Here is a 26658-nt window from a genome sequence, read left to right on the forward strand (position 1 = left end):
CCATCATCTTTGCACAGAAAGGAAAACATTCAAATCTGAACCTGAAAAGATCCCCCGGCTTCAGAATGAAAACCTCTGGACCACCACTAGAGGGCGGCACGACGCATGGTACTGGCAACTGCGAGACCACAGCAGCATCCAGAGCTCCCGAGCCAAGAATTCACTGGTTTCAAAAACGTGTGTTCCCCGTGTGTTCCCTTCTGAGCCACAACAGAATGTATGTGTGAGTCTCAAGAAAACCAAGTCTTATACTGGTTGGATTCAAATGTTCTTCACCAACTTGGACAAGGCACGGACGCTCTGGTTTTCTTTCCCCATTCCATACAGTTGAATTAGAATAAGAAAACGCAGGGCACATCAGGGCATTCAGGAAACGCACAGAGATACAGGAGGCAGAACACTCCTGGGCCGGACTCCCTGCTCACCGCTACTGCAGTACCCCTGGGCATTTCCCCGCCGCCAGGGCCGAGCCCCCGGGGCCAGGGACCCTCCTACGGTCGTAGCGCCACCGCCTGCCCATGTTAGCAGCTCAGAAAACCGTGCGTGGGGCTGACCCGAGCAGGGGGCCCTCGCACGCCGCTGCCACGCTGCTCACCATGGGGAAGCTCAGCCTCTGGGTGATTTCGCTGTAGTCCTCGTTCCTCTCCTTCACCTGGGACTGCCCGGCCGTCAGGTGGCTGCATATGAAGCAGAAGCTGCTGCTGTGGAACTGGAAGCGGATGGCCACGGCGCCCTTGTTCCCCGCCTTTCCCCCCATGCCCGTCTTCACTGTGTCAATCGCCACGTCCCTGCAACAGAGAATGCACAGGCGGGGGGCCTCTCAGGGGCTCCGAAGGAAAAGCATGAGCAGCTTCGCTACAGAGAAGATCCGGGCGGCGGCGCGAGGCTTGCGGATCTGAGAGCCTCAAAAGCATCAGCTCAGAGCCTGGTTCATCCCATCTTCAGCAGCCAGGCCGCACAGGGACAGCGGGACTGCCATCAGCTCCGCATCACTCCTGACCCTCCCCTCATCGTGGGCAGCTGCCCTGGGGGAGGGCTGGAGCATCCTCTCCACGGCCCCAGCTCCGAGGTGCTCACATAAGCACCCCACAAGGCAGCGTGGAGCTGAATCACCTCCACCCCGGCCCTCCGCTGCCGGTCTCGCTGCTGCGGCAGAAGCAGCATGGACTTCCCCGCCCCCGACCCCATCCCACACGGCTCTTCTGCAAAGTACAAGGGGTGCCATCAGGTAATCGACACATTTTAAAAAACAGGAACCATCCAGTTATCTATGCTGGGCTGCGCGGGCGGTTTCCAGGCAGACGCCTGGCATTAAAATGCCAACTTACAACGTACACAGGTGAGTGCGTAGGTCCACAGGACCAGGGGCCGAAGCCTCCACCTGCTCCCTGGGACTGTCACCCAACAGACAAGGTATGGGGATAACCTGCCAACAGTGTGCGAGCTTGAGGCTAAAGGGACACAGGTGTTGGGAACCTTAGTTGGCGCCTGGGAAATCCCAAGCCCCTGGGCATCACTCCCTTCCTCATGTTCTAGCTCTGACCTCTACCCTAACCTCACCTGTACTCTGACTGTAACTGACTTTTACCCACTCACTGTGGACACTGCCAGACTGTCACAGCAAACAACTGGGGGACACAGACTTTAACGTTTCCCAAAGGTCATAGAAGAGGATTATGAGCACAGAGCACAGTCTTGCTCTCCAAGTATCTCTTTGTCTGGTATCGGCAAAGAGAACGACCAGAGGACGTTCCGACAACATGAATGAGACCAGGGAGCAATGGGTGTTCCTCCCAAACCTTAAAACCCCCATGCGTGCACACGCACACACACACACACACAGAGAGACACGCACGGGCTTTCCTAAAAGACACGCTTTTCCTAAGCTTTTTCCCTTTCTGACATTCACAAAGCTGTCACTTTGGAGACCTAATAATGGGGTGACAGTGGTAGAGGCTTTCTGCCCACACATCTTATTTAGAATTCTTTCAAAAAGAGACCAAAGAATTGGTATTTCCTGATGAGTTACCCAGCTCTTGGTCAGAGGTTTCCTGTCTAACATTTCAGCAAGGAATCCCTTTCCTTGTGCAAAACTGAACCTGGGTGACAGTGATCATGAAACACTCTTTCTAAAAGGGTCCAGCTTCCTGAGCTAGAAGGTTCCCATTGTGGCTTTTTAAATGCTAGACAATATTCTATTCAGCTTGGTTTTTCCTCGGGGGTTTTGTTACATTTATCTAAAATAATGGCAGGTCCTGATTCCTGTTGCAGGAAGGGGGTGGGGGGAAGGAAGTCAGAAGCAAACAATCCCGTGTTCCCCCAGATGTTTGTAAGCGAAATGTACTTACCTGATGAAGGGGACGTGGTACGGACGTACAAAGATGTAAAGACAGATGCCCACCAGCTGTGCCGAAGTCAAGAGAATATACCTATGAGAGCGTGAGATGGCTTTCTGAAGCTGCTCACCCCACATCTTCCTGTTGGTGGTACTGGAGAAAAGAATGACGCTATTGAGCTGAGCTGGAGGCAGGCTCTCCCACCTGTAAACTCCTCTAGCCCTTCGTTGGTTCTTTATTGACGGCATGCTGCCTGCGCCCCTGCATTAGTGCCACGTGAGCCTTAATCCCTGCAATGGGCTGTCCGCATATTTCTGGTTATGTTGTACACATCAAACATGTGCCCCACCCAACCCCTGCCACCTGAACCCCAGCACACGGCCTTGCTCATAAGACCTCCATAGAACCAGGTTTTATTATTTGTTCAGAAAGTGCCTTGAAATGGACTACGAAAGAAAGAGTCCAGCTGACCTCACGCCGAATGTTAATCCAGTGGTTCTCTTTCCTTTGTACTCGTTTCTTTCTTACCCTCGCACACAGGAAACGTGAGACAGCCCCCGCCCAGCCCGGCCCATGCCCTCGGGGCTCACACATGCCAGCAGCATGAATCAGCCTGGACACGTGGCCGAGGCAGCAGCACCCATGGAGTACAGAGCCTAACCCACCCTTCCTGCTATTTCCTTAATCAGCACAGAGAGAGGAAGGGAGAGGCGTATGTCTGTGAGGACGCGCGCAGGAGCGCAGTCAGAAGCGCAGAGGCTCCCGGCTCAGGACCCCGCCCGCCACGCCTGGCCGCCCACCTGGCGTTGACGATATTCCCCGCGCTCAGTTCCACCATCTCTTCAAACCCCACGGCAAATATGTCGGCTGGGCTGCTGTCATCTGCGGAACAAGCAGGAGAAGAAGGAAGTCAGACCCACGGAGGCCTGTGCTGGCCCACGGCCTGGGTGACCCCCCAGACCACGTGGTGAGCTCCACGCGCCGACCGCCCACGGCTTTTCCCTGGCTACATCCTGGGCGCGTCACTAACCTCTCCAAACTCTGCTGCTTGCTCTGCAAAAGGGACGGTAGCGGCCACCTCGCAGGGTGGTCGTAAAGCGTAAATCGGAGAACACGTGTAGAGTGCCTGGACCGATAACTTCCACACGCAGCAGACACCGCCCCCCTAACCAGACCCTAAGTTGCCAGGGGGCAGCACTGGCTCATACTTGTTCGTGTCCCTCAGTACTTTTCACAGCGCTGGGCCAGCCTTGCCGGGATCATGTCTGACTGTGGTCCTGTCCCAGGGCACTGCTGTCCTGGTGGTCAGAGAAGGGGACATCCAGCCCTGCTTGGGACCCGCTCTGATGAAATCTGCCCCAGAAATGCCCGGTTTACAGGAAGCACAGTGAGCAGAAGTGTTGCTCATCCGTTCTCTCTGTCCCCCTTTAACAGGGAATCTTAGGTTAATAGAAGCCCTGCAGCCACATGCTGCGTGCCTCCAGATGTGTCCTGACGCTCAGCTGCCTGAAGCATTCCAGTGACTCCGAACAAGGTACTCGAGCTACCCTGCCCCCAACCCCCTGCCACACACGGACAGCGCACAGAGGGCGGGGACGGGCCTCTGGGCACCGTCCCGGACAGCTGTCGATCAAGGTACGTAAGCAGAGCTGACCCCGCCCTCCACCGCACATCAACAGGCAGGGAACCGGACCACGAGTCTTTCCAGAATCCAAGTGAGCGGGAAAAAGCAAAACGCCTACATAAACGCTGACTGGAGAAAAAGTACGTGTTTGAATCCTGAGTTCTCAGGCCATTAAATATTACCTTGCACGATATAAGACAAAAGGTGAGGTGTCAACCTTGGAATTGTTTTATTCTTAAAAGGTACACAGGGAATTCCCCGGCAGTCCAGTGGTTAGGACTCCACACTTTCGCTGCCGAGGGCCTGGGTTCGATCCCTGGTCGGGGAACTAAGATCCCGCAAGCCGCGGCAAAACAAAACAAAACAAAACAAAACAAAACCGTGTCTGTGGTCTGACCTTCCACAGCGCTTTCTAAACATTCCAAGGAGCGAGAAGGCCAAACACCCAACTTCCCAAGTCCACCCGCGGACAAGGCGAGACGGCGGCCGGGGCCGGGGCTCTGCACCTGTCGTCCTGGCCTGGCCACGCTCACCCTGGGATCCAGAGACTCCGGAAAACACGGGCGCATCCAGCAGCCAGTCGGCCAGCTCGGCAGTGCCCAGCAGGTTGCTCCTGAACTGCTTCCCTCCATTCACATTCCAGGTGCCCACGGCGACGCGCACGGGCTTGAAATTCGTGAACTCCGACTGGCGCTCCGACATGGCTCGCAGGGTCCTGGGAGTCGCTGTTTGGGGCACAGCAAGGCCATGTTTGCACCCCAATCCCCACGCGCCCCCCCAGAAACATGGCCAGGCTCTCTGTCAGAGGGGGATGCACGATCCCATCTATATGGACCAACGGATGCTCCTTAGAAAGGTGCTAAGAGGCTAAAAACCACCCACGAACACTTTCCCGTGGCACTTCTGCCATAATGTCCCCTCTGCACCCTTCCCCCAAAAGAGCCACAGAGGCTGTGACATCAGATCACAGGGAATCTCATCCTCGGCGGTCACGCCACGATCCCGTGGGAATTTAATCAAGGGAACACTGCAACTTTCCATATTAAATATACACACACGGAACTTTAAGGGTCTGACGCCAATCTTTGCATTTTCCACCTACCAATCCGCGTGCCTGAAATGTTTTGTTTGTTTTACCTCAGACTTAAGCCTTTAAAAAATCATTACTCTGAGCCAAGTCCATCCTCTAGATAGCCAAAATATAGTCCATTTTTTAAACTAGGGACTTAGCCCAAATATCTATCACATTTACTTTGCTATGAAATAAGACTCACTGTACCACTCAGAGCTTCTTTCCACATTTATTGAGCTGGCCTTGTTTCCAGGGTCGACACAAATGTCACCTTGGCTACCAGAAGCCAAATAGGAGTTCCCCCAATGATGGAAAAAAAAAAGTAGAAAAGGGGTATGAAGTCATTTTAAGCATGGGCAAACTAATTTTTCAAAAACACCAAAAATTTCTAAACCAAGAGTTATACATTTTTATAAGGAAAAATGCTGGGTCTCCCCTTCTTTTCCATGAGCCCTATAATGTTTACAGGCTCTAAAGGATAAGATGCCACTAAAATTTTCCCAAAGAAACCTCTAGCTCACTTATATGTGGAATCTTACACACACACACACACACACACACACACACACACACAAAGTGAACTCATAGATACAGAGACCAGTTGTCAGAGGCTGGGGTGTGGGTGTGGCAAGGTGGGTGAAGGTGGTCAAAAGGTAGAAACTTCCTGTTAAACAAGTCCTGGGAATATAACGTACAGCGTGGTGACTACAGTTAACAATACTGTGTTGCATATTTGAAAGGTGCTAAGAGAGTAGTTCTTTAAAGTTCTCATCACAAGAGAAAAAACTGTCACTATGTGTGGTGACGCTGTTAACTGAACGTACTGTGGTAATGCTTTTGAAACATATACAAATATCAAATCGTTATGTTGTACACCCGAACCTAATGTAATGCTATACATCAAATGTATCTCAGGTAAAGAAGAAAGAAAAACAGAAACCTCTGGCTGTTGAGGGAATCATGAGTCCCGCCCCTGAGACGGGAAGGTGTCCTCATCCCTGGGAGAGTTCCACAGGGTCCTGGGGCCAGAATAGAAACAGGAGGCCACCCTCATGGAAGACTCCCCACAAATGAGAGTTGGCAATGGGAACAAGAACGCTTTCAAGCCGAGAAAGATTCCTGGATGGGTTAACACTCAAAGACATGGACACTTCGAGAACAGTCGAGGATCAGATCTGAGCACAGAAGCTCCCTCCCACTGTCCCGCAGCTCAGGGGGGCGCCTGCCACCCACCATCTGGGACGACGTGAGGGGTGGGAAGGCTGGCTAGCACCCCCCAACCACCGCCCTCTGGACGGCAGGGCAGCCGGACGCCTCCCCAGGCAGAGCAGGAGCCCCTCACCCAGCAGGGCCTGGTTGTCCAGCAGCATCCTTCCTTTGTCCGCAGACTCTTCAGTGTACACATCCCCGACCAGCAGCAGCTTGATGGCCTCCTGCTTCACCCCGTCGAAGAAGTTGGACTGGATTGTGCGAGACACAGACCGGGCCCCGTCCTTCAGCTTCCCCACCTGCCACGGGCCGGACGACAGGCCGTGAGAGGGGCCGTACAGGCACCACCCGCCCCCCGCCCCCAGTGGCCTGCCCCTACCTTGGCCTTCCCTTCCAGGGCCCGGCTGCCCGTGAATATCTTGCTCAGGCTGTGCCCGTTCAGAGACCACATGGCTTTGAAGGACTCCACGAAGCGGTCGGCAATGGGCTTTGAATTCAGCCCTAGGCTCTCAAGCTGCAGGTGGAGGACCTGGGAGAGGAGGGGACAGTGGTCACCAACTCCTCACCCGGAAGCTGCCCCACAGACGCCCAGGGGACATCACCAGGCGCCATCCCCGTGAGTTCCTACTCAGAGGATTGCTGTGGGTGACTCTGTGCCCCCCAGAGGACAAGGCACCCTCGCAGCAGAGAATGGGGCTTCTGTAACTCACCCAACTTTATCTATACTTCACCCAGCCCTCCTCTGACACCCTCCCCCCTCCCTCCCCCATACTACCCACAAACAGGACAGCAAGGGATGGACGGCAGGCAGTGAGGATCCCACTCCTCCTCCCAGCGGTGAGCCAGGAGAGGCCACCCAGGCAGCAGACCAGAGGCTTCAAACTCCCTCCCAGGCTTCAAACCCAGCCTCATCTCAGGCGGTCTCACCCTGCCTTCCTCTAAGGGAACATTCACGATAATCACTACACACAGCTACTGTTTCTCCTTTGGGCCATGGTAGCACCTTTGGGCCACCATGTCTGGGGTGCATGCCAAAGAGTGTGCGAAAGCGTGCCTGTGACAGGCCAAAGGCATATCACGGCAACGGCAAGCCAGCTACCCAGGGAGACCTCTCTCTAGATGCCGGACACATCACTGTCCCCCCCCCACAGTGGGAACGTCAGCCCAGTGAGGCCTCCCTCATCTTGCCGACAAGGGTGCTGAGCCCAGCCCGTCCCCCTGAAGGCACAGGACAGGACACAGGTGGCCCGAGAGACAGACCTCGAGGGCGATGAAGCTCTGCACCGTGTTGGTTCGGTCCAGGCAGTCGAGACAGTTCATCCGCAAAGTGCCTTTCTGAAAACTTCGGGAAACAACACACACAAGTTACAAGTTCTGCTGGAAGGCGCGCTGGCCGTGGCACCGCGGCCCATCCGACTGCAGGCCCCCAAGGAGCCTCGTCCCGAGAAAGCACCCCTCACCTCCTCCCTGGTAGGCCGCCTGCCAACTAGAGCCCACCGGGCAGCCCAAAGCCACCAGCGTTACTCAGACCGGTGGATCCTAAGCTGTTTGTCTTTCCCACGGAAACCCCAGCGGGGGCTCCGCAACGGTACACGGCGCGCTGGGTCCCAGCACTGCTGGAGTGGTGGCCAAGGCCAGAGCGCGCTCTCGGCAGCCTGCACACCAGGGCCGTTATAAATACAGTCAAATCTCGTTATCACCATAGTTACGTTCTAGAAAGTTGCGTGAACTGTTAGCGAATTGAACTTGTTAGCAAAGCAGCAAACGCTGAGTCACTGCTCCTGGGGGGCTATGTTCCCGTGAGCCTCTGCTCACGTATTTTCATCAACTAATCAATATATAACCTTGTTTTATGTGTGTCTCTGTTTAAAGACACCTAATTTAATATATATTGTTGACTCATCCACGATGAAGCCTTGGCCATCAGCGCTGTAACTCGTGCCTGAACGAAACTTCTCGAACACACGTACTCTCTCCGTGAGGCACGTCACACCCTTCTTGGCCTTAGGACCCTGGACAGCACTCAGCACCACACCTGGGGGGCATTTTAAACAGTGAAATCTCCGACCAGATGCACAAAAACGTGAAAGCGTGGCACCAAGCAGGTGGCACGGGAACACCTGTTTGCAGGGTGAGCTGAAACAAGAAGGCCGAGGGGGGCCTGGCTCCACCTCAGCCGGGAACAGGCACGGCAGGCGCCTCGAATTTCTCCCTGTTCTGAGCAGGTCTGGTGAACGACCTGCTGAGCATTCTGGTGAATGCTCCAAGAGTTTGATTTTGGGGTCACAAATAAACTTGAGCAAGTGGGCAAATCTGCAAATATGGAATCTGTGAATAATGAGCGCCAACTGTACTGAGTTGCGGAAACTGGACTTCCTTCTCCTCCCCTGAGCCGGGAATCCACATCCCAGTTCCGTTAGGCAATCGGGTTTATGCCAGCTGCCCCCCTTCACTCTTTCTAATTTTCTTCACAGCTCGGATGATAAGTTATATGGTCACCATGGCTCCACCGTTTAACCCGGTCCCCGCCATCAGTACATTTTGCCAGAAAACCATGATTTATCATCTGCTCACAAAATTCACAAGCATCTCCAATTGTGGGAAGGGAAAGGAGAAGGCCGGAACCCAAGGTGCCCGATATCACCGAGCCTGCGGCCCCAGAAACTGCAAGCGTAGGAGCAGCGAGGGAGGGCACGCTCCGGGCAGAGCCCCTGCCACTCGGCAGCTCACCCGGCAGGAGGACAAGACGCAGGCGAGACTCACCGTGGACTCACATTCTTGCCCCTGGCAAACACATCAAAGTCATCCCAGTGCAGCTTCAACTGTGGCCTCAGCAGGTTCTCCAATTTCTCTAGCTTCCCGCCTTTGGCAAACTGATGGAAGTCAAAGTTGATCATAGGCGTGTCGCCGGCGTGGCAAGAAGCCCAGAGCAGCTTCTGAGAGGGGAAGGAAGGGAGAGGGTGGCAGGGCATCTGAGAGGCCAGCCGCGTCACTCGACACGGTGCAGGGCTGAGCTTGAAGGCTTACGGTGGACCCGGTGGTTTACCAGCCCCGACCCGGAAAGGGCAGCACAGAACAAAGACCCTGGGGACAAAACTACAAGGAGCATCTTGCCTGCTGGAGGGCAGAAGGTCCACCTTGGACAAAAGACAGCCAGAGTGGGTGTGGCTCCCCGGGGCAGCCCAGGGCCCTGCACCAACACCCCCTCCCAGAGGGCTCTCTGGAGATGCCCACGGGGAAGGACCGCTCTGTTCTGCAGGCACCCGAGTGCCACAGGCGCACCAGGTACAGGGCAGCGCAGCAGGCTGCGGAGCTCATAATCCAGCTCCTGTTGCCCTGGTAACCAGTCCCATCCTGACAAGCCAAGACTCCGGGAGGGTGTGCTCAGAAGCGGCCAAGTCCCTCGGCAAGTCCTCCAGGCCGCCCAGTGAGGGGAGGCGCAGCCCCGTGAAACTCCAGGGTGGGGGAGACAGGGGCTCAGGGCCCACTTGGCCCCGGGTCCAGCATGTGAGCTGGACTGAAGGCGGAGCCAGACGTGAGGAAGCACGGCCGGGGGGTGCCGGGCAGGCGTGGTGCCCTGGCAGAGGTCTGCCTTCCACACAAGGGGCCTCAGCCAGCAACTCCTCAGCACTCTCACCAGGCAGCCCCGGGGCAAAGGATGAACCACCGCCTTCCCAGGGCACCCAGCCGCGGACCGCCAGCCACAGCCTCCTGTGCGGCTCCAGGTCAGACTTGTCCAGCATTTGCCCAGCCAGAGTCTAGTGACTGAAGGACGAGAAGGGCTTCGGGCCATCTGGTCCCAAGGACCCTGAGTGCCCGTCCCTCCTGCGCTGGAATGCAAATCAACGTGCAGCTGCCGTCATCGAGAAGGTCTTGTTGGGAAGTAGTCAGCCAGGCTGAAGCATTCACACTTCATGATCTGGAGGCTTCACGATCTGGAGCAAGTGCCCTGTCCCCCGTGGCCTGAAAACCACGGGTCACAGGCCGGCTGCCTGTGCGTGGACCTCAGCGTGGCAGAGCTGACAGTCTGAGGGAACCCCTTCTATGGGACACCCCAGTTGGGACCACGACCCAGGTCTCTCCAGGTAAGGTCCACCTCTTACTTCCTACCTGCCCAGGAGTCTGGTCTCCCCTGCTGGGCCAGAGGCCTGCAGTCATCTCCTGCCTTTCCTGCACAGGGGCCCACCAGCTGATGGGGCCGTGCTGAGGACACCTTCTCCCCAAAATCAAGGCATAAAAGGGAAAGAATCTTCAGGTTTTTTTTTTTTTTTTTTTTCCTTCTTCTTCCTTAAAATAAGCTGCCAACACAGCTGCCAAGATGGGTGGCAGTGGAGATGCTTCTCAAGCTTGTTGCCAATAGCAACAGACCAAACAGGAAAAGCAGGTCTGGCCAAGTGAAACTGGCCTCCAGAAAGTCTCAGCTCCCAGCACATGGCTTTCCTAAACAGAGGGAACTGAGCACCCAGCTGGATTCAGCTTCTACCGGCCAGGGGCCAGGACCACAGGGAACACTCTTCCCGGGAAGTGAGGTGTGACTTCAAACTCTCTCCATAAGGGGCTTCCTTGAGCTCTGAACAACACAGGGTTTTTTTTCCCCATTCAGCAGGGAACATGGGCTGCTGGGAAAGGACTCTGGAGGCCCACAGCCCACAGCTCATTCTGCGGCTTGGTCTCCAGTAGACCGAATACACGTGGAAGCACGGGAACGGAGAGATGCAGGCGAGGTGGGCGGAGTCTTTTGCTCACTGCTCCCTCCCCATCCAGGGTTTCTCCAGGCATCTCCCTTGAACTTGTGCCGGAAGCCGCAGGGGGCCCACAGAAAGCTGGACGCAGGAAGCAGCTTTCAGGGGCAGCCCAGACAAGGATGGATGACTTGAAGGCTCCAAGTTCACAGGAGGAAATTATCCAGGGTTGCTTGCCTTAAACCGAGCAGGGGCTCTGAAGAGCCACTTAGGCACAAGTGCCCTGCGGGTGTCTGTGTGAACGTGCCAGGAGGTGCTGGCCAGCAGGTGGGCCAGACCAACAAGGAAAGAGGGAACTCCGGCTCCCTGAGCAGGTCAGGGATGCACGGGGTGAAGCCCAAACATACGTGTGCACGTGCATGCTCGTGCGCTTTCACGCGTGTGTGTGCCCGTCCAAGAGAGCCAGGGAAAGGCCTGGCCATCCCGAGTGGTCGATGCCCCGGTGGGCAGCAGTGGAGGAAACGCAGCTGGAGGTGGGAGAGGCTTCGTTTTCCTTTTGAGCAAATTCTCCCAACCATTGCTTTACAAAAATTAAACTGCATTTGTCAGTAGCCCAAATCACCTAATGCTGAAGCTCTGACGGAAAAAGTCTCCCCCAACATGGGGAAAGCAAGGCTGTTGCCCCCAGTCCCCGTGGAAGCCCGCCCTGAGCAGGGGCCCCTCGGCCCCCTCCCTCCCGGCCCCTCCCCGGCGGGGAGGCCAGTTACCTTGAAGGCTCTGTGGAGCACCTCCTCTCCGCCTCTGCTCCCCAGCAGGTTCACGACCACCTGCTTCCCATACCGCTCCTTGAGAAGCACCATGTGCCTGCAACAGAGCAGGGCCGCGCATGACGCCATGTCCCCGCGACACACACTGACGGCCCTGCCCTCGAGGGGGCCTGCCGGGCACTGGGGGTCCTGGGTGAGCTGTTCCGCACGAAGGGCACTGGCCAAGAGTACACAGCACGTCAGACTTCTAAACACACGTGGTATCAGGTGGAGGATATGCTGGACTTTCTGTAAAGTCCTCCGTTAAATCCAGAAGAGCTAATCTGGCCTTTCATTAACAGAGCCTTATAAATGTGACGTGCGTATCTCTGAAGTTAATCCACTTCACTTGGTACCTTCTCAGAACTAGAAAAACTGGTAGGAGAGGCATCAACCTCAGGGCCCAATTTTTTCATCTAAGTGCTGCATTTCGTGATGTTTAACCTCAACCAGAAGGTATAATGAAATTTCAGTCTTTAGGAAAATTCTTTGTATACCAGAGACTATTTTTAAATACATATACTGAAACAGCAGGGAGAGACTCTAATATTTGTCTTTTACCGGCAGCTTTTGAAAAGTAACTTTATAATTTTAATACTGTTAGAAATATTTAAATGTAGTTTTTTTAAAAAGGGAAAATACACAATGCAAAAAGCAAATGTAAAATTAATACTGCAATCTTAACGTCTAAAACGAGAAAAAAAATAACACACCACAATGTTAAAAGTGGTAGAATTTTATGTGATTGTAAGTTCTTTCCTTCTTTAAACATTTTTTGTATTTTCTAAATTTCTACAATAACATGTTTGTCTCATAAATGGAATTTTTTAAAGTTAATTATCACAAAAGAACCATTTTTAGCCCAATAAGAGAAAAAGGAACTCTCTTACTAACTCGGAGGGGCAGCACTGCGTAGAGGAATGTGGATTCTGAAGTGGGCAGTTTATGTCCCTCTGCAGACAGCTGAAGATGAGCCGCCCGAGGGCTCCGCCCCCATGAAGAGTTCTCCCAGGGCCATGCTCCTGGCAGCCCTGCCCTGTCTGCAGTCCCTCCCAGGGGCAGGATGCAGGGCTGGATCAAATCTGGGAGATGAGGGCCTCCTCACAGCCAGTAGGCTGTGCACGGCCCCTGGAGCCATGCTATGTGGCAGCCAACATGCGTGGCCTGGCCCCTCGGGGCCCTTTTGGTTCCTCCTCCCCGGAGAAGGTGCATCCTGGCCTGAGGTCTGACAGGTGCAGACAGAGCAGGCCCTGCTCAGGTGGGGAGTCTGAGCTGCTCAGCACTGAGTGTGCCCTGTGTGTAACATGCTAATTAGGGGGGCACAGGTGGGCTGGTGTCACCAATCTTAAGGTAAATAAGAAGGCTGCAAGCAAATTTAAAGTCCAAACGAAGCTTCGGCTAGAATGATTCAAACATTAAAAAAAATTACTTTGAGGACGTCCCTGGTGGCGCAGTGGTTAAGAATCCACCTGCCAATGCAGGGGACACGGGTTCGAGCCCTGGTCCGGGAAGATCCCACATACCGCGGAGTGACTAAGCCCGTGCATCATGACTACTGAGCCTGCGCTCTAGAGCCTGCGAGCCACAACTACTGAGCCCACACGCCACAACTACTGAAGCCCGTGTGCCTTGAGCCTGTGTTCCGCAACAAGAGAAGCCACCGCAATGAGAAGCCCGCGCACCGCAACGAAGAGTAGCCCCTGCTCGCCTCAACTAGAGAAAGCCCACACACAGCAACGAAGACCCAATGAAGCAAAATAAAAAAGAACTATGTATAAGCTAGAATTTTTTTCTAGAATGATATATAGAAAATTAACAGTGGGAATTGGGAGTTAGGGTACTTCTACCTCTTCCTTTATACCTTTCCACACTGTGACTTTTTTTTTTTTTTTTGCAGTACGCAGGCCTCTCACTGTTGTGGCCTCTCCTGTTGCGGAGCACAGGCTCCGGACGCACAGGCTCAGCGGCCATGGCTCACGGGCCCAGCCGCTCCGCAGCATGTGGGATCTTCCCGGACCGGGGCACAAACCCGTGTCCCCTGCATCGGCAGGCGGACTCTCAACCACTGCGCCACCAGGGAAGCCCCACACTATGACTTTTTAAAGCCTGGGAATATGTTACCTTAAAAACACAAACAAACCAGCTTAGAAATATCCTATAGTTTAGAGGATGCCTTATTAACCAGGACAAATAGATAAAGCTTCAATGCAGAAGGAACTGATAAGATAAAATAATTGCAAAGTGTTACCTGAGCATTTATGAATGAACGTTCAGGGAAACCTGAGAGCAAGTAAAAATTCCATTTTGTAAGTTGCCTTTTTGTAAAAAGAACCAAAGTAAAAGGCAGATTCAGATTCCAGATTTGGGGTCTCCCGTTTCCCATGGCACCCTGGCTCCTGTACTACTGTCTGATGGGAGAAAGGACAGCAGCCTCAGGATGCGGCCGGACGACCCTACCTGTCGAAAGCAGGGGCGTTGGCTTCCAGGCCTCTGTTGAGTCTCAGATGATGGGAACCCACCTAAACCAAAGAGAAAGGACACCGGTGACTCCTCCCGCCCTGCGAACCCAGTACACGATGGCCTTCCCACGCACCCTCTTGCTGCCAGCCAGGTCCCAAGCAGCAGCCACTCGGCCCCTCCATGGCCCACTGCCAGCTCAGGACGGCCGGGCCCTGAACGCAGGTCCTGCAGCCTGAGTCTGACTCTGCTTCAGCCCCGTCCTAACTGCAGCATGGACCACGCCGGCTGGGTTCTTCTACAAACAGAAGACAAACTTCAGGGTAAGACCAAGAGGCCCACATCAGATCCACAAACCCTTCTGTGGTGCAGAGGTGAGGCCAAGCCCACCGGGAGAAAGAAACCGCTTCCAGCCTCTTCTGCAACTCCAGGGATCTTGACTGCCCCTAAAAACTGAGCTGTCATAACTACCTGCAAACGACTTTGCCTTATTGTTTAGAACTACCTATTTAACACTGGAAGCTTAAAAAACAAACTTAAAACTACTTATTGTTATTGCCTGAGGGGACTCTCTCTGGACAGATCTGGGACAATCTGAACGTCGAATAATGTAAGGACATAGGGAGGGTGGGAGGGAGGGAGACGCAAGAGGGAAGAGATATGGGGACATATGTATATGTATAACTGATTCACTTTGTTGTAAAGCAGAAACACACCATTGTAAAGCAATTACACTCCAGTAAAGATGTTAATAAATAAATAAATAAATAATGTAAGGACAGCAGTGGATTATATAACCTGATGAATAAAATAGGAATCCATGAATCTATACAGATGAGAGCTGGATGGCTGGCTGGATGAGTGGATGGACAGGTGGATGGGTAGGTGGCTGCCTGGGTAGATGGCTAGCCAGGGGGGTGCGTGTGGGACAGGGAGAAGAGAGTGTTCTTCCTTACAGAAAATACCAACTGATAAACATGGAGGCAGTGGTGGAAAACCATCATCTTATATCAATCATAGTAAAAAATTATTCAGCAAAAATCACCCATTGGCCATAAATCTTGGGGGAAAATTTGATGAGGGGTAGGATATTTGCATGGTCTCAAAGTGTCTCCATAAATCACTTGTTAGTTGGAAAGGAAAACATATTAAGTGTAAGTGGAGAAACTGAAGAACACCTTGCCCAAGTTATCAAAACTAACATCACCAATGAGGGGAAGAGGGCCACTGGGGTCTTCCAGATGGGAAGGACCTCTGAGAAGGACGTGGTCGATCAGCGTTCTGGCCAGGGAACTGAGCCTGATCAAAATGAAACACCAGGAAACTCCCAAATGAGGAACATTCAATTTACAGAAAAAGAAGACCTACATTCTCCAAAAACATCAACGTCAGGAAAGACAAAGGCAGAGGAACTGGTCCAGATTAAAGGAGATTGGAAATGTGAGAACTAAATGCAGGATGTGATGCTGGCCTGGATCCTGGAATGAAGGGGGAAAGGAGCCACGATGGACACTAATTACTGAGAAAGTTGATAAACCTGGAATATGGGCTGCAGATCTGATTAAAGTCCTGTGTCCACGTTAAATTTCCTGGATGTGTACCTACCCTGTGGTGATGTAAGAGAATATATTTGCTCCTCGGGAAAACATTCTGAAACATTAACAAGTAAATAGACTAAATAGATGTATGCAACCTACTCTCAATTGACTCAGAAATAAATAAAGCACAGGTGTGTGCGGCAAGATGTTAACATTTAGTGAATCCAGGTAATGATGTGTAAGAGTCCTTTCCGCTGTTCCTACAACTTTTCTGTAGGTCTGAAATTATTTCAAGATAAAAAGTTTCTTCAAATGTACTGCTCAGTTTTGCTTGGTATTGAAGGTTGTAAAAGTGGTGTCCTTGGATTCATCCACATCATCAGATGTAGATATTACTGAACATGTGAGAAGCATTATTTTATGACCCTTAACATCGCAGATAATACATCTGTCCCTCTCCATACGTGAGGAAAGTACCCATCTAGAAAACTAGTGTCTCAGCAATAGATTTAGAAATTACTGGGATTAGGTTTGTCCATATAAATGACTCTACAAATAAAGTCTGTAGTCCCTTTTGGTCCTAAGAAACCTTGGTCACGAAGGAAATGAGCCAGTAAAATAAGGCATCAAAAAAGAGGCATCTTGCTCTTAACTGTGGGTGTTCCTAAGAAAGGCTCAACCCAAACACCTTCATTTTCTGTGTATTCTGCCCTCCTTTCCTGATGGCCATTGACACCTGGCTGATGAAATGCCACTTACTTAACCCCCAAAACCATCACAGCCCCTGAGTTCCCAGAAGACGGCCATGTCCTGCACCCAAGGCAAGTCGGCTCCCGTCTTTCCTCTGAACTTACAAGGAAGGTGCAGGCGGAAAGCGAGTCCACGCTCCTCCAGCCACCGTCTGAGGGGGTCCCTGAGCCCCGGGGGCCACTTGCTCCACGTCTGTCAGTCAGTCATCACAAGAAATCCCCCCTGGCTTCAGGGAGAAGCCACGGCTGTTTTTAAACTCACTCTCATGGGAGCAAGTAAGAGAATCAGAAAATGGTTCAGGGCTCAGAAGCTTGATCTCTGGCTCTACACTTCCCCTGTGATAAAAATTACCTAAGTCCCGTTACGAACTGCATAACCCGTGCAGGCCTGAGTTAGTGAGCCCGACACCTCGGGTCCACATGGCACTGGGTGCGCTGGAGATGGCAAAGGGACGGGAGACCCTGAATTCCCGTCCCTGGCTGACTACCACCAACTGGGTCGCTGTGCAAAGACCCCGAAACACACTTAAGTGTTTCTAACGAGTCTGCACGACAAGTGCAAATTAAGTTGATGGCAACTGTGCCCCTTCAGACTGAGAGCCAGCAGCGTAACAGGGTGAGGTGCAGCAGGCCCTCTGCTGCACCAGCGGGACTCGGGGAAGCTGGGGGCCAGGCAGGAAGCAGCAGCCCCAGCAGGAGAGGACGCGGCCCGGCCCCGGGACAGCGCACGGCCCATCGGATGCCTCTGTCCTTTCTCCCTCGCCCACTTTCCGTGTGGACAGGGCAAGGCAGGACCCTTGTAGGCATGTTCCCATCCCCACAGCAGTTAGCCCAACGTCACTGCTGATGACACTAAGGGCACCACCCACAGTGAATGACCAGGGCAGTGAATGGGCAGAAAGGATCCCTGACTCCCGTGGTTCTCAAAGTGTGGTCCCCGGACCGGCAGCATCAGTGTGCCCTGAGAGCTTGTTAGAAATGCAGATTTGAGGGCCCACGTCACACCTACTGAATGAAGGTCTCCGGTGGGGGGGCCGGGAATCTGTGTTTTAACAAGTCCCCAGGTGACGGCTGTACAAGGTGGTTCACATATGCACACACACGCCCCCCGTGCTAAGGTCTGCGAAGTGCTGGTTTCTACCTACTCAACGTCCTCGTTCCCTTTGAATGCCTGTGAGGGGACAAGGCAGCGGGACGAGAGCAGCCCGGGGGTCTGTGTCTACACCCGCACACAGGGCGCCCTGCCCACAGCCATGTCCCCCCACCTCCTAAGTGGACGGGGCGTGGACAGAAGGGGGGCCTTGGACACTCTCCGGGAGGTCATTCCTCCATCAGCTCGACAACCCGTTAGTCCAGCTGCCTAAGGCCGCACGTCCTGACACTGTCCTGAATCTCTCCTCTCTGGTGTCACCTAGTCCTGAGGCCACAGTCTGTCAGAGCCTCAGGGAGCAGCTTCACGCGAGGCTGAAATGAAACCGCTGCTGGCCCCGGCACACAGGAACTGACCGCGCTGCTTTTTTTTTAGTCTCCCTCCTCCTCCTTCAGCCCCCCCTCCTCCCCCGGCCAGGTGGACACTCGGCCACTCACTCCTGTCTGCTCCCTAAAGTCAGAGGTTCAATCCTAAAGACTCCAGGCTGAGCCTGAGGGAGTGGCTGGAAAAACAATGCCTGGCTGAGTCCACGCAGAGCCTCCCCGAGCACTTGAGAGGGTCCCAGGAACACAGACGGCATCTCCGAACCTCTCCTGCCCCCTCCACGGCCTCCCCTAGTTAAAGCTGCCAGCATCTCTGTTCTGGATCAACGCCCTCCCCTAGTTAAAGCCGCCAGCATTTCTGATCTGGATCCACGGCCTCCCCTAGTTAAAGCCGCCAGCATCTCTGATCTGGATCCATGCCACCATCCTACCTGGTGTCCTTACCTTTCATCTCCTTCCTCCAAACTCCAAAGCTTACTTAGGCCTCATCACCTACCCCTCGAACCCTTTAGTGCAGCGTGCAGAGCCAGCTCCTTCCAGCTCACAAGCCACGGTATGCACACCTCTTCCCAGCTCCGAGTTCAAGCTGTTGGTTTGAAATCAGCTCTGAAGGGAGTATTTACACCACAGAAATGGGCAAATGCTACAAACCAAAACTTCTCGCTCGTGGCCCTAAAAAAACTGTTTTACCAGCATAACCTTGAGTGATTCCCAAGCCTCCTGCACACTGGGGTCACCTAAGGGTCTTCAAAACAGTACTGATGCCTGCTCCCACCTGCAGACGCGCTGATGTAACTGCGATGGCATGCACCCCGAGTGCCAGGAATTGTATGAGCTGCCCAGGTGGTTCTAATGTGCAGCAGTTTGGGCACCACTGGGGTAAAATTCAAACTCCTTAGCATAACATACAAAGCCCGTGTTCGTCTGGGCCTCGCCAGCCTCTCCAGTCTCACCTTTCACCACGACCCCTGTCCCCCACGCCCGGGCTGCAGGCAGCGGAGCCAGCACAGGTCCCCAGATGTGCTCGGACGCAGCGGTTGCAACACCTGCATCTGTGGTTCCCTCTGCAGGCTGCCTTCCTGGCCTGGGTGATTCCACCCAATCCCTCCCAGGTCAGTTCAGACACCCAGCCCTGCAGCCTGAGTGGACTGTCCGTCCCCAGAGCTGCCACCGGGATATCAGCCTTCCTCTCTCCCAGCTCTATTCGTACAACACTGTCATGTCCTGTCACCTCCACCCCGAAGTCGGGGGTGACATCTGATGTCAGGTGCCTGCATGTACCAGGGGCTTGGTAAGTGTCTGTGGGATGAATACATGGCTTCCCCTGGGGTGTGCACGAGGGCTGGGAAGTGGAAGAGCCCAGGAGACGCGTGCTCGTGCTGCACGTGAACGCAAAAAGGTGAGGACACTGTCACTGCACCGCACGGTGTCCTCATGGGGCCTTCACGGGAAACTCCTACTCCGCTTGCAGGACGCAAAGAGCCGTGCTTCTTCTGATGCAAATGCAACTTGTGCTTTTTGTCTCTTAGATGCTCTAACTTACGTTATTAATACCATTAACAGCCACCATTTTTAGTACTTTTTAGATTCTAGATACTGTGCTAACTTCTAATACATACTATGATATTTAATCCTCTCCATAACCCTACGAGATTGGTACTGTCAATCCCATTTTACAGGAGAGTAAACTAAGGCTATTTATAATCTGCACAACCTATGAACAAGATAAAGATGAACTGCTAAAGGTACATGGTTGCTGGGAACGCAGTCAGGATCCAGGAGTTTGTAATGAAGGCACTGTGCCCGTGATAAGGGGCAGACAATCATAATCCCACGGTCCTCTCTGCGCACCCCTGTGCCCCAACCCCGGCGGGGCTCGTCCATTCCCTTGGGGTAACTGCAAGAGGGCGAAGGCACAACACTGCAACCTAAAAAGCAAGCTATTTACCCCCAAATCTTTGCGCTTTTCGTCTAACCTAAGTGAAGAAGGAGGGGGAATTTTTCCAAATAGAGAAAAAGAACCAGGGTTGATCATCAGGCTTGCTATTGATAGTTCGGGTAGGAGGACTGAAAGTTGCCCTCCTGTGCCCTAGGAAGATGACCTCATCTCTCTTTGATGATGGATAGTATTTAGAGGATAAACACGATATTAAACCCAAAGGTTAGCAAATCCTTAAGATTCATGAACGCTAAAGCCTTTTGGAACTTATTTTGAAGAAACCACGGAGGCTGTGGAAGAGCCTTAACAAGTGTTATGAGTCTAAAAGATGCTACAGCTACAGAAAAGCAAGCCACCCAAGGTCCATGGATGCTGACCCAAGTCAGACTGGGGGACAGTTGTTCCAATGCAGGGTCAGGCTGTGTCTGGAGCACAAGGGGAGTCAAGCTGGAGACCAAAATTAAAGAGGGGACTGACAAGTTTTGTTTTGTTTTTAGAAGAGGGAGACCAGAGTGTGGAGAGTCCTAGAAGTAAGACAGAAATGGCCAAAGGAAGGCCCTGGAGAAGACGAAATGGAGAAAGGGGGAACTGGGAAGGTTCCTGAAGGTCTGAGAATTCAGACTTTGTGTGGCACGTCCCCCGGAACACCCTGTAGAGACAGACTGTGTGCAAAGCAAAGAGAAACTAGCTAATAATAATAATAATGGAGCCATCACAAACTGGGTGAGAGGGTAAAACAGATGAATTTCAAAGGGTCCTTCCCCAATTCTAATACTCCATCATGACCATCTCCCAGTTTTGGGGTTTCTTACAAATCAAAGGAAAACTCCAAATCTAAAGAAAATCAAGTTTCAAAACCCCTTTTAGAATGTCCAGAATAGGCAAATTATAGAGACAGAAAGTCGAAGAACAGTTGCCCAGGCCGCGGGGAGGGCTGGGAGGGAATGGGGAGTGACCACTGACGGGTCCATGGTTTTCTTAGTGGTGATGAAAATGTTCTAAAATTAGATTATGGTGATGGTCACACAACTCTGTGAATGCATTAAAAACCATAGAATTGTACACTTTATATGGGTGAGGTTTATGTATGCAGAGTATATCTCAATAGAGCTGTTTAAGAACAAAGCTCTCTTGGGATGGCCTCCAGAGGAGCTCTCCACCCATCCTCAGGAGTGCACCTCTCTGCCACCACTTAATGCCATCAGCTGCTGCACACGTCTTAGCTGTTCCTTTTTCTCTTGGAAACACTGAATGTTAATAGAGCTTTTGCCCACAGAACTGAGACACTCATCCACCCGTCTCACCTAAGGGCTGACAAGGCTCCTTTCCACGGCTTCCAACTGCACGATGACAGCATGAGGACAAAGTGCCCACGGCTGAGGCTGGGTCAAGTCAAGGGCGGGTGAGACCCAGAGCGTCAAACACTCCAAGAGCCTGGCAGGTGGCCCTGGGCCTCTTTAGCCACTGGCTGGTGACCCAGCCACCGTCACACAGAGCGCTCGGGAAGAAGAGCCAAAGCGACGCAGGCCCGGGCACAGGGGTGTCTTGAGGGCACCAACGTCCCCTCCAGCCAGGCGGGAAGACTGGGATCGGTGTGGAGGAATCTCAGGTGCCCTCGGCCGTGACCCTCCCAGGTAGGAAAGCAGTGTGCCCCTCCACTGACGACAGATGTGCTCTTGGACCCACACCCTGAACTCGTCCCAGGAGACGGAAGGCCAAATACCTCTGGCACCGGCCAGTGCCCTGTTGGGACGGCAAGAAGTATTTTTAGAAATCACATGAAAGCTCCGTGCAGTTCGCACGCGGTCCCTCAACAAGCACCTCCAAACGCCGGACCTGCCGCACGGCCGCTGGGGCCCCCAAAACCTTTCAAAGCTTTCCGGGAGAGTCGCAACTCTCTAAAGACATCTTAGGCCACGCTCTCAACACACTGAACTTGGGTGTAAGTGAAGGTAACCGCGATCACACGATGTGGTCCACTTCCCTGCAAAGACCTTCCACCCCACCCGTGTCATCAGTGAGCTCGAGATAAGAAAATCACACAACGTATATGTCTCTGTGTATGACACCACACACACACACACACACACACGTGCACCCTCACACACACGTGCACACACACTGTGACAACTCAGCTCAATCCAACTGGGCTGGGAAAAAGACCAGAAACTGTGCCATGAACGAAATATGACTAAAAGAAACAACTCAAGGCCATTTAGAAGAGAAGAGTGGGTGAACAATGACACATGTGGACAGGCATTTTTATTACCTACCTGAAGCCCTGGCTGCTCCCAAAACAGCGGAACGGAGCCTCTGATCTGAACAAAAGACGACACTCCATCATCCATGTAAATCGTCTGCACCACAAGGAGACAGAAAGGGAAAGGTATTCGTCAATGAAACCGAATGTCCTGGGGCTGGGTAACGGGATCCGGCTGCCTGAGACCCGACACCAGCCAGAGCGAAGGGCGACGGCGGGCTTGAGCGGCCCCTGCCCCTCTCCCAGCCTGGCCAAGCCGCTCCCGCCCTGCAGGCCGCCAGCGCTCACAGCCTTGCTTCGCTGCCCCGCTGCCCCCGAGGAGGAGGGCGCCGGTGGATGGAAATCCCACAACCTGACCGACCTCCCCCAAAAGCCCAGCAGTCCCCTCCCACCAATTTTAGGAACAGAAGCAAATGGGCTCTGCGATTTAACTAAGACCTTCCTGGGAGCCCTCTACCATCACCCTGTCAACTGGAGAAGCAGCAGACAGCGACTGGAAAGGGACTGGAGGAAATGAAATGAACCAGCTGTAGCCCAAAGCCCTAGTTGGCTGCACTAGTCGGTCCTGCACTTGACAATGCAAGTCAAAACTTGACCTGAACTCATAGTTGGTCCTGGGTCTACACCACTGTGCTCTTAAACGTGTCAGAGAGTCCACACACACACATACCCACCCACACACAGCCTCCACAAACTTCCAGGGTGACAGCACCTGCACAGACACAGACCATCCTTTACAAGTTAAAGAATGTATCTCCTCCCTACCCCACACACAGTTCTTTCAGGCTGTACCAACTCGTCACCCGTCTGCAGGCCCCTACTGACGCTCTAGTGCCAGGGAGGTCTAAAAGGACAAAAAGTACAGTCCCGAGCATCACGAGGGTGAGGGCTGCGGCAGTTATCAGATGCTGCCCTTTATCTGAGTAACTCTACCCTGGCCTGGCAGGGCTGGCCCCAGGCGATGCTACTGGCCCTTTCCATTTCTTACCGGCCTGCTCCCTTACAGGGTAGCTTTCCATGCGGCTAGATCACGCTCAGATCACACATGCATTAGTAATTCTGCAGTGGAGGACCTGAACATTAGACCTGAAGGTTCCCTGAACTTCAGGAATTACATGAGCCTGGGAGTTATAATGCTGAGCTGAAACTCTATCCTTTAATCTCCAAAGGAAAAAAATGTACTGGGTGAAGAACTCATCTGTTTCCAGATATTGATCACCAGCAAATTGGTTACGCTCCATTATTCTACTGACAAAAGCAGAAGAAAGTAGCAGGCTATTTAAGCTACTGCAGGGAGCACTGGCTACAGCGAGATTAAATGTATACAGCCTCTCTGCCTGTGTCCAGATTGCTGAGAATCACCAATTCAGCCAATATCTCTATGCAAAGACAACTCATGACAGTGCCCAGGACCTGATGGAAGCTAAGGAACGATTACCCTTCACTTTACTTAATGCGTGCTAAAAGCACTACTTCCGGCATTAGACCACGCCCCTCTTGAGCTGGCACTTAACACAGAACCAGCTTCAGAAAAACACCGACAGGCAGTCCCAGCGCTCCGGACCCCACCCCCGGGGCAGAAAGAAAAGATGCCTCCAAATGTCTCCATTCCTCCTCCCGCATGAAAATATTCTAGTTCTGTGCGCATCCTATCATCAAGAACACGCCCACATCTTTGTTCCCAGGTGGTAGGACAACCCCCATCATCACACAGTAGTGATGGATTTAAGGTGCCTTCCTTTCTGGGCGAAAGAACACAGGTTTTAAAACTAGTGGGAGCTTCAACACCTGGCCTGACCGCACAGAGGGAGTTTTAACAGAGGGCACCTGGGGGCCCTGGGGGAGGAGAGACAGGATGGAGAGTGAACGCAGGTCAGCACGTGAGCTCTGGGACACCACCGACCCGGGTCCCACTCCCCTCTGCCCAGCGGGGTGACCCCGGCTCTGTTCCTTAACCACCTCCTGCCTCGGTTTCCCTCCCTCAACGGAGTGAGCGTCACCTGATCACAGAGGGGTGACGTGCCGTGAGAAGCAAAGGAGGGAGCGTTCTGGAGCCCGGGGCGGTCACTCCTTCCCGTTCAGGTCGGAAGCCTCCTGCCCCACAGAACATGGGAACAGGGTTCAGGCCGCGGGCGGGAGAGGGAATCTAAGAGGGGCAGACAGGGGTGGGAAGGAAACGCAGAGCAGGAGGGGCTTCAGGAAGGGGGAGCCACCGCGGCGTGTGGCTCGAGGCCAGGCCTGGCACCGCCGGACCTGGCACCAGAGCGCCCCCTTTCACAGAGCGGGGGAGCAGCAGCCCAACAACCGTAATTAGAAAGGGACAAAGCAGGAAGACTCGCCACTGGATAGAGACACTTTTCTCCAAAAGGCTTTTTGCTGAACTTCTGGTCCAGGATGAGGTGCTTGCAAACCAATTCCTTCCAGGGTTGCATTCTCGGGAGGACACTCACGGTCACCCTAACCTCCGTGATGAATCAGTGGCCTTATCTTCAGTAGCCAAATCTTTATCTTTTGTTTCCTTTGGGTAAATGAGGGGACTTTCTGTGCCTCGAGTCACGGCGGCAGAGCAAGCCCACCAGGTGGGACTCCTAGCAGAGCTGAAAAGACTCCAGACTCCGCCCAGGGAGACCAAGATGCCGGCCACACCTGTGCACACATGCAGCTACATAACACAAATGCGCACACAACACATACGTGTGTGCACACAAGCAAATACACAACACACATATGCCTGCATGCCCACACAAAACCCCCCTACCCACAAACGTGCACACATACACAGCCTGCCTTGGAGGAGAAAGATTGTTCTCTTAGGGAAAAACATTAAAGCAAGGCAGGAGTGGATGGTTTGAAAACACCTCCCTTTTCTGGCTCCCTGAGAGTTAGTCTCCACGTCAGGGATCCAGCCTGCTCCGTCTCGCCCCATCGCTTGTCTGAACGACAGAGGCAAGCAGCCCATCAGCCACCCTCGTGCATCTGTTACAGGGCCTCCCCTCCCCAATGGCTAAGGTCTCAGTCCCTTAGCAGAGGGCACAGGCCGGAGGTGACCTGCGGGCAACACAAGAGGGGCCAAGCTGCCCCAGCCAATGCTCCTTCCTGCCGCGGGCTCAGTACCAATGTCCTCAAGTCGCTGCCTGCACCCTCAGGTGCGGACATGGGGTTTCAGATCCTGCCATTTCTCTAAATGCCAGGTCAAGAAGCAGGCAACGCCTTGTGTCTTCCTCTCCCTCCGTGGTTCCCCACCTCCCAGGGTCCTCCTCCAAGATTCCCCACCTCCCAGGGTCCTCCTCCAAGACTCCCTACTTCCCAGGGTCCTCCTCCAAGACTCCCCACCTCCCAGGGTCCTCCTCCAAGACTCCCCACCTCCCAGGGTCCCCCTGCAAGACTCCCCAGCTCCCAGGGTCCCCCTGCAAGACTCCCCACCTCCCAGCGTCCTCCTCCAAGACTCCCCACCTCCCAGGGTCCTCCTCCAAGACTCCCCACCTCCCAGGGTCCTCCTCCAAGACTCCCCGCCTTGCAGGGTCCTCCGCTAGCACACAGGCCTCTTCCTGCCCTCACTTGCTCTGCTGTCTTTCCTTCTCTCTCCAGGTAGGAGGCTCACAGCTGAGCACTGACCACTCACCGTGGAAGGCACCCCCGAAGGCCAGCTGGTCTGTCTCCTCCCTGCTGGGACCCCACCCGGCAGGCTCCTGACCAGGCTCAGCCGAGGGGCTCAGGATGTGCATCTGTGTTGCTGAGGACACCCCTGGATTGGCTCTGGGAAACGACCCCTCCCCTGGGGTCACCTTCTCCTCCACACGCCAGGGCGGTCACGCTGTTTGCGGGCCCCGCTGGCGTGAATCGTCCGGCTCCTCCCTCCCGTGGTGGAGAGCACGGGGTCCGTGGGGAGCAGCCTGAAACGTACACGCCCCACGAGGAACCGCTTTGGGTGCCAGCCCACGACCTCCTGCCCCATGTGTGTCTGTGAAAACGAAATCACCGTGGGGCTCACTTGCAGCCTCTGGGTCCCGGCAGGACAGCCGCTGGTGATGTCTGGCTGCCTGTCAGCTCATCCGCTGCTCCCGGGAGCAAGGTCGGGGCGAGGGCCTCATCCAGAGAGCAGCCAGGAGGAGGAAAGGGAGGAAAAGCACAAACCCGGAAGGCCACAAAGCTCGCAGGAGCCAAGAAACCCCTCCCCGAGCCCAACAAGGGAGGCAGGTGCCGGCAATTTAAGTAACAGGGTGGGCTGCAGGGGGGTGGGGGCAGGGCGCGCTGCAGGGGGGTGGGGGCAGGGCGCTGCGGTCTCTAAGGCCTCGCACGCTGCTGGAGGGGACAGGGTCCCTGCCCCCGAGCCCGAGCACGTACACTGGTCAGGTAGGAGACAAGCACAAGTCACCAGGTACACTTAGACAGAACAACCAGAGCAGAGGCCCAACCCTAGTCTGTAGAAAAAGAAGGCAAGGACAGTAGGGAGATCGTTCATAAAGCTAAAGGTACTGCATTTAAAGCATAGTCCTAATCTGGTAATGTCAGA

At 53.8% G+C, this 26658-nt stretch overlaps 1 protein-coding gene across 1 annotated transcript in view; it reads right to left on the reverse strand.

Moving 5' to 3' along the window:
- SYNJ2 (synaptojanin 2) overlaps nt 1–26658 on the reverse strand; it is a 75005-nt gene that overhangs the window by 24606 nt on the left and 23741 nt on the right. Inside the window, exons 2-13 of the mRNA XM_007120160.4 lie at nt 26137–26185; nt 22159–22242; nt 14187–14248; nt 11691–11787; nt 9005–9177; nt 7502–7583; nt 6621–6770; nt 6375–6540; nt 4494–4685; nt 3137–3218; nt 2349–2489; nt 596–788 (exon numbers count right to left, since the gene is read on the reverse strand). Of these exons, the coding sequence (XP_007120222.2) occupies nt 596–788; nt 2349–2489; nt 3137–3218; nt 4494–4685; nt 6375–6540; nt 6621–6770; nt 7502–7583; nt 9005–9177; nt 11691–11787; nt 14187–14248; nt 22159–22242; nt 26137–26185 (1471 nt within the window). The remainder of the gene's footprint in view (nt 1–595; nt 789–2348; nt 2490–3136; nt 3219–4493; nt 4686–6374; nt 6541–6620; nt 6771–7501; nt 7584–9004; nt 9178–11690; nt 11788–14186; nt 14249–22158; nt 22243–26136; nt 26186–26658) is intronic.

Source organism: Physeter macrocephalus, chromosome 10, assembly GCF_002837175.3.
Source record: "Physeter macrocephalus isolate SW-GA chromosome 10, ASM283717v5, whole genome shotgun sequence".
In the NCBI taxonomy this organism is placed as follows: Eukaryota; Metazoa; Chordata; class Mammalia; order Artiodactyla; family Physeteridae; genus Physeter; species Physeter macrocephalus.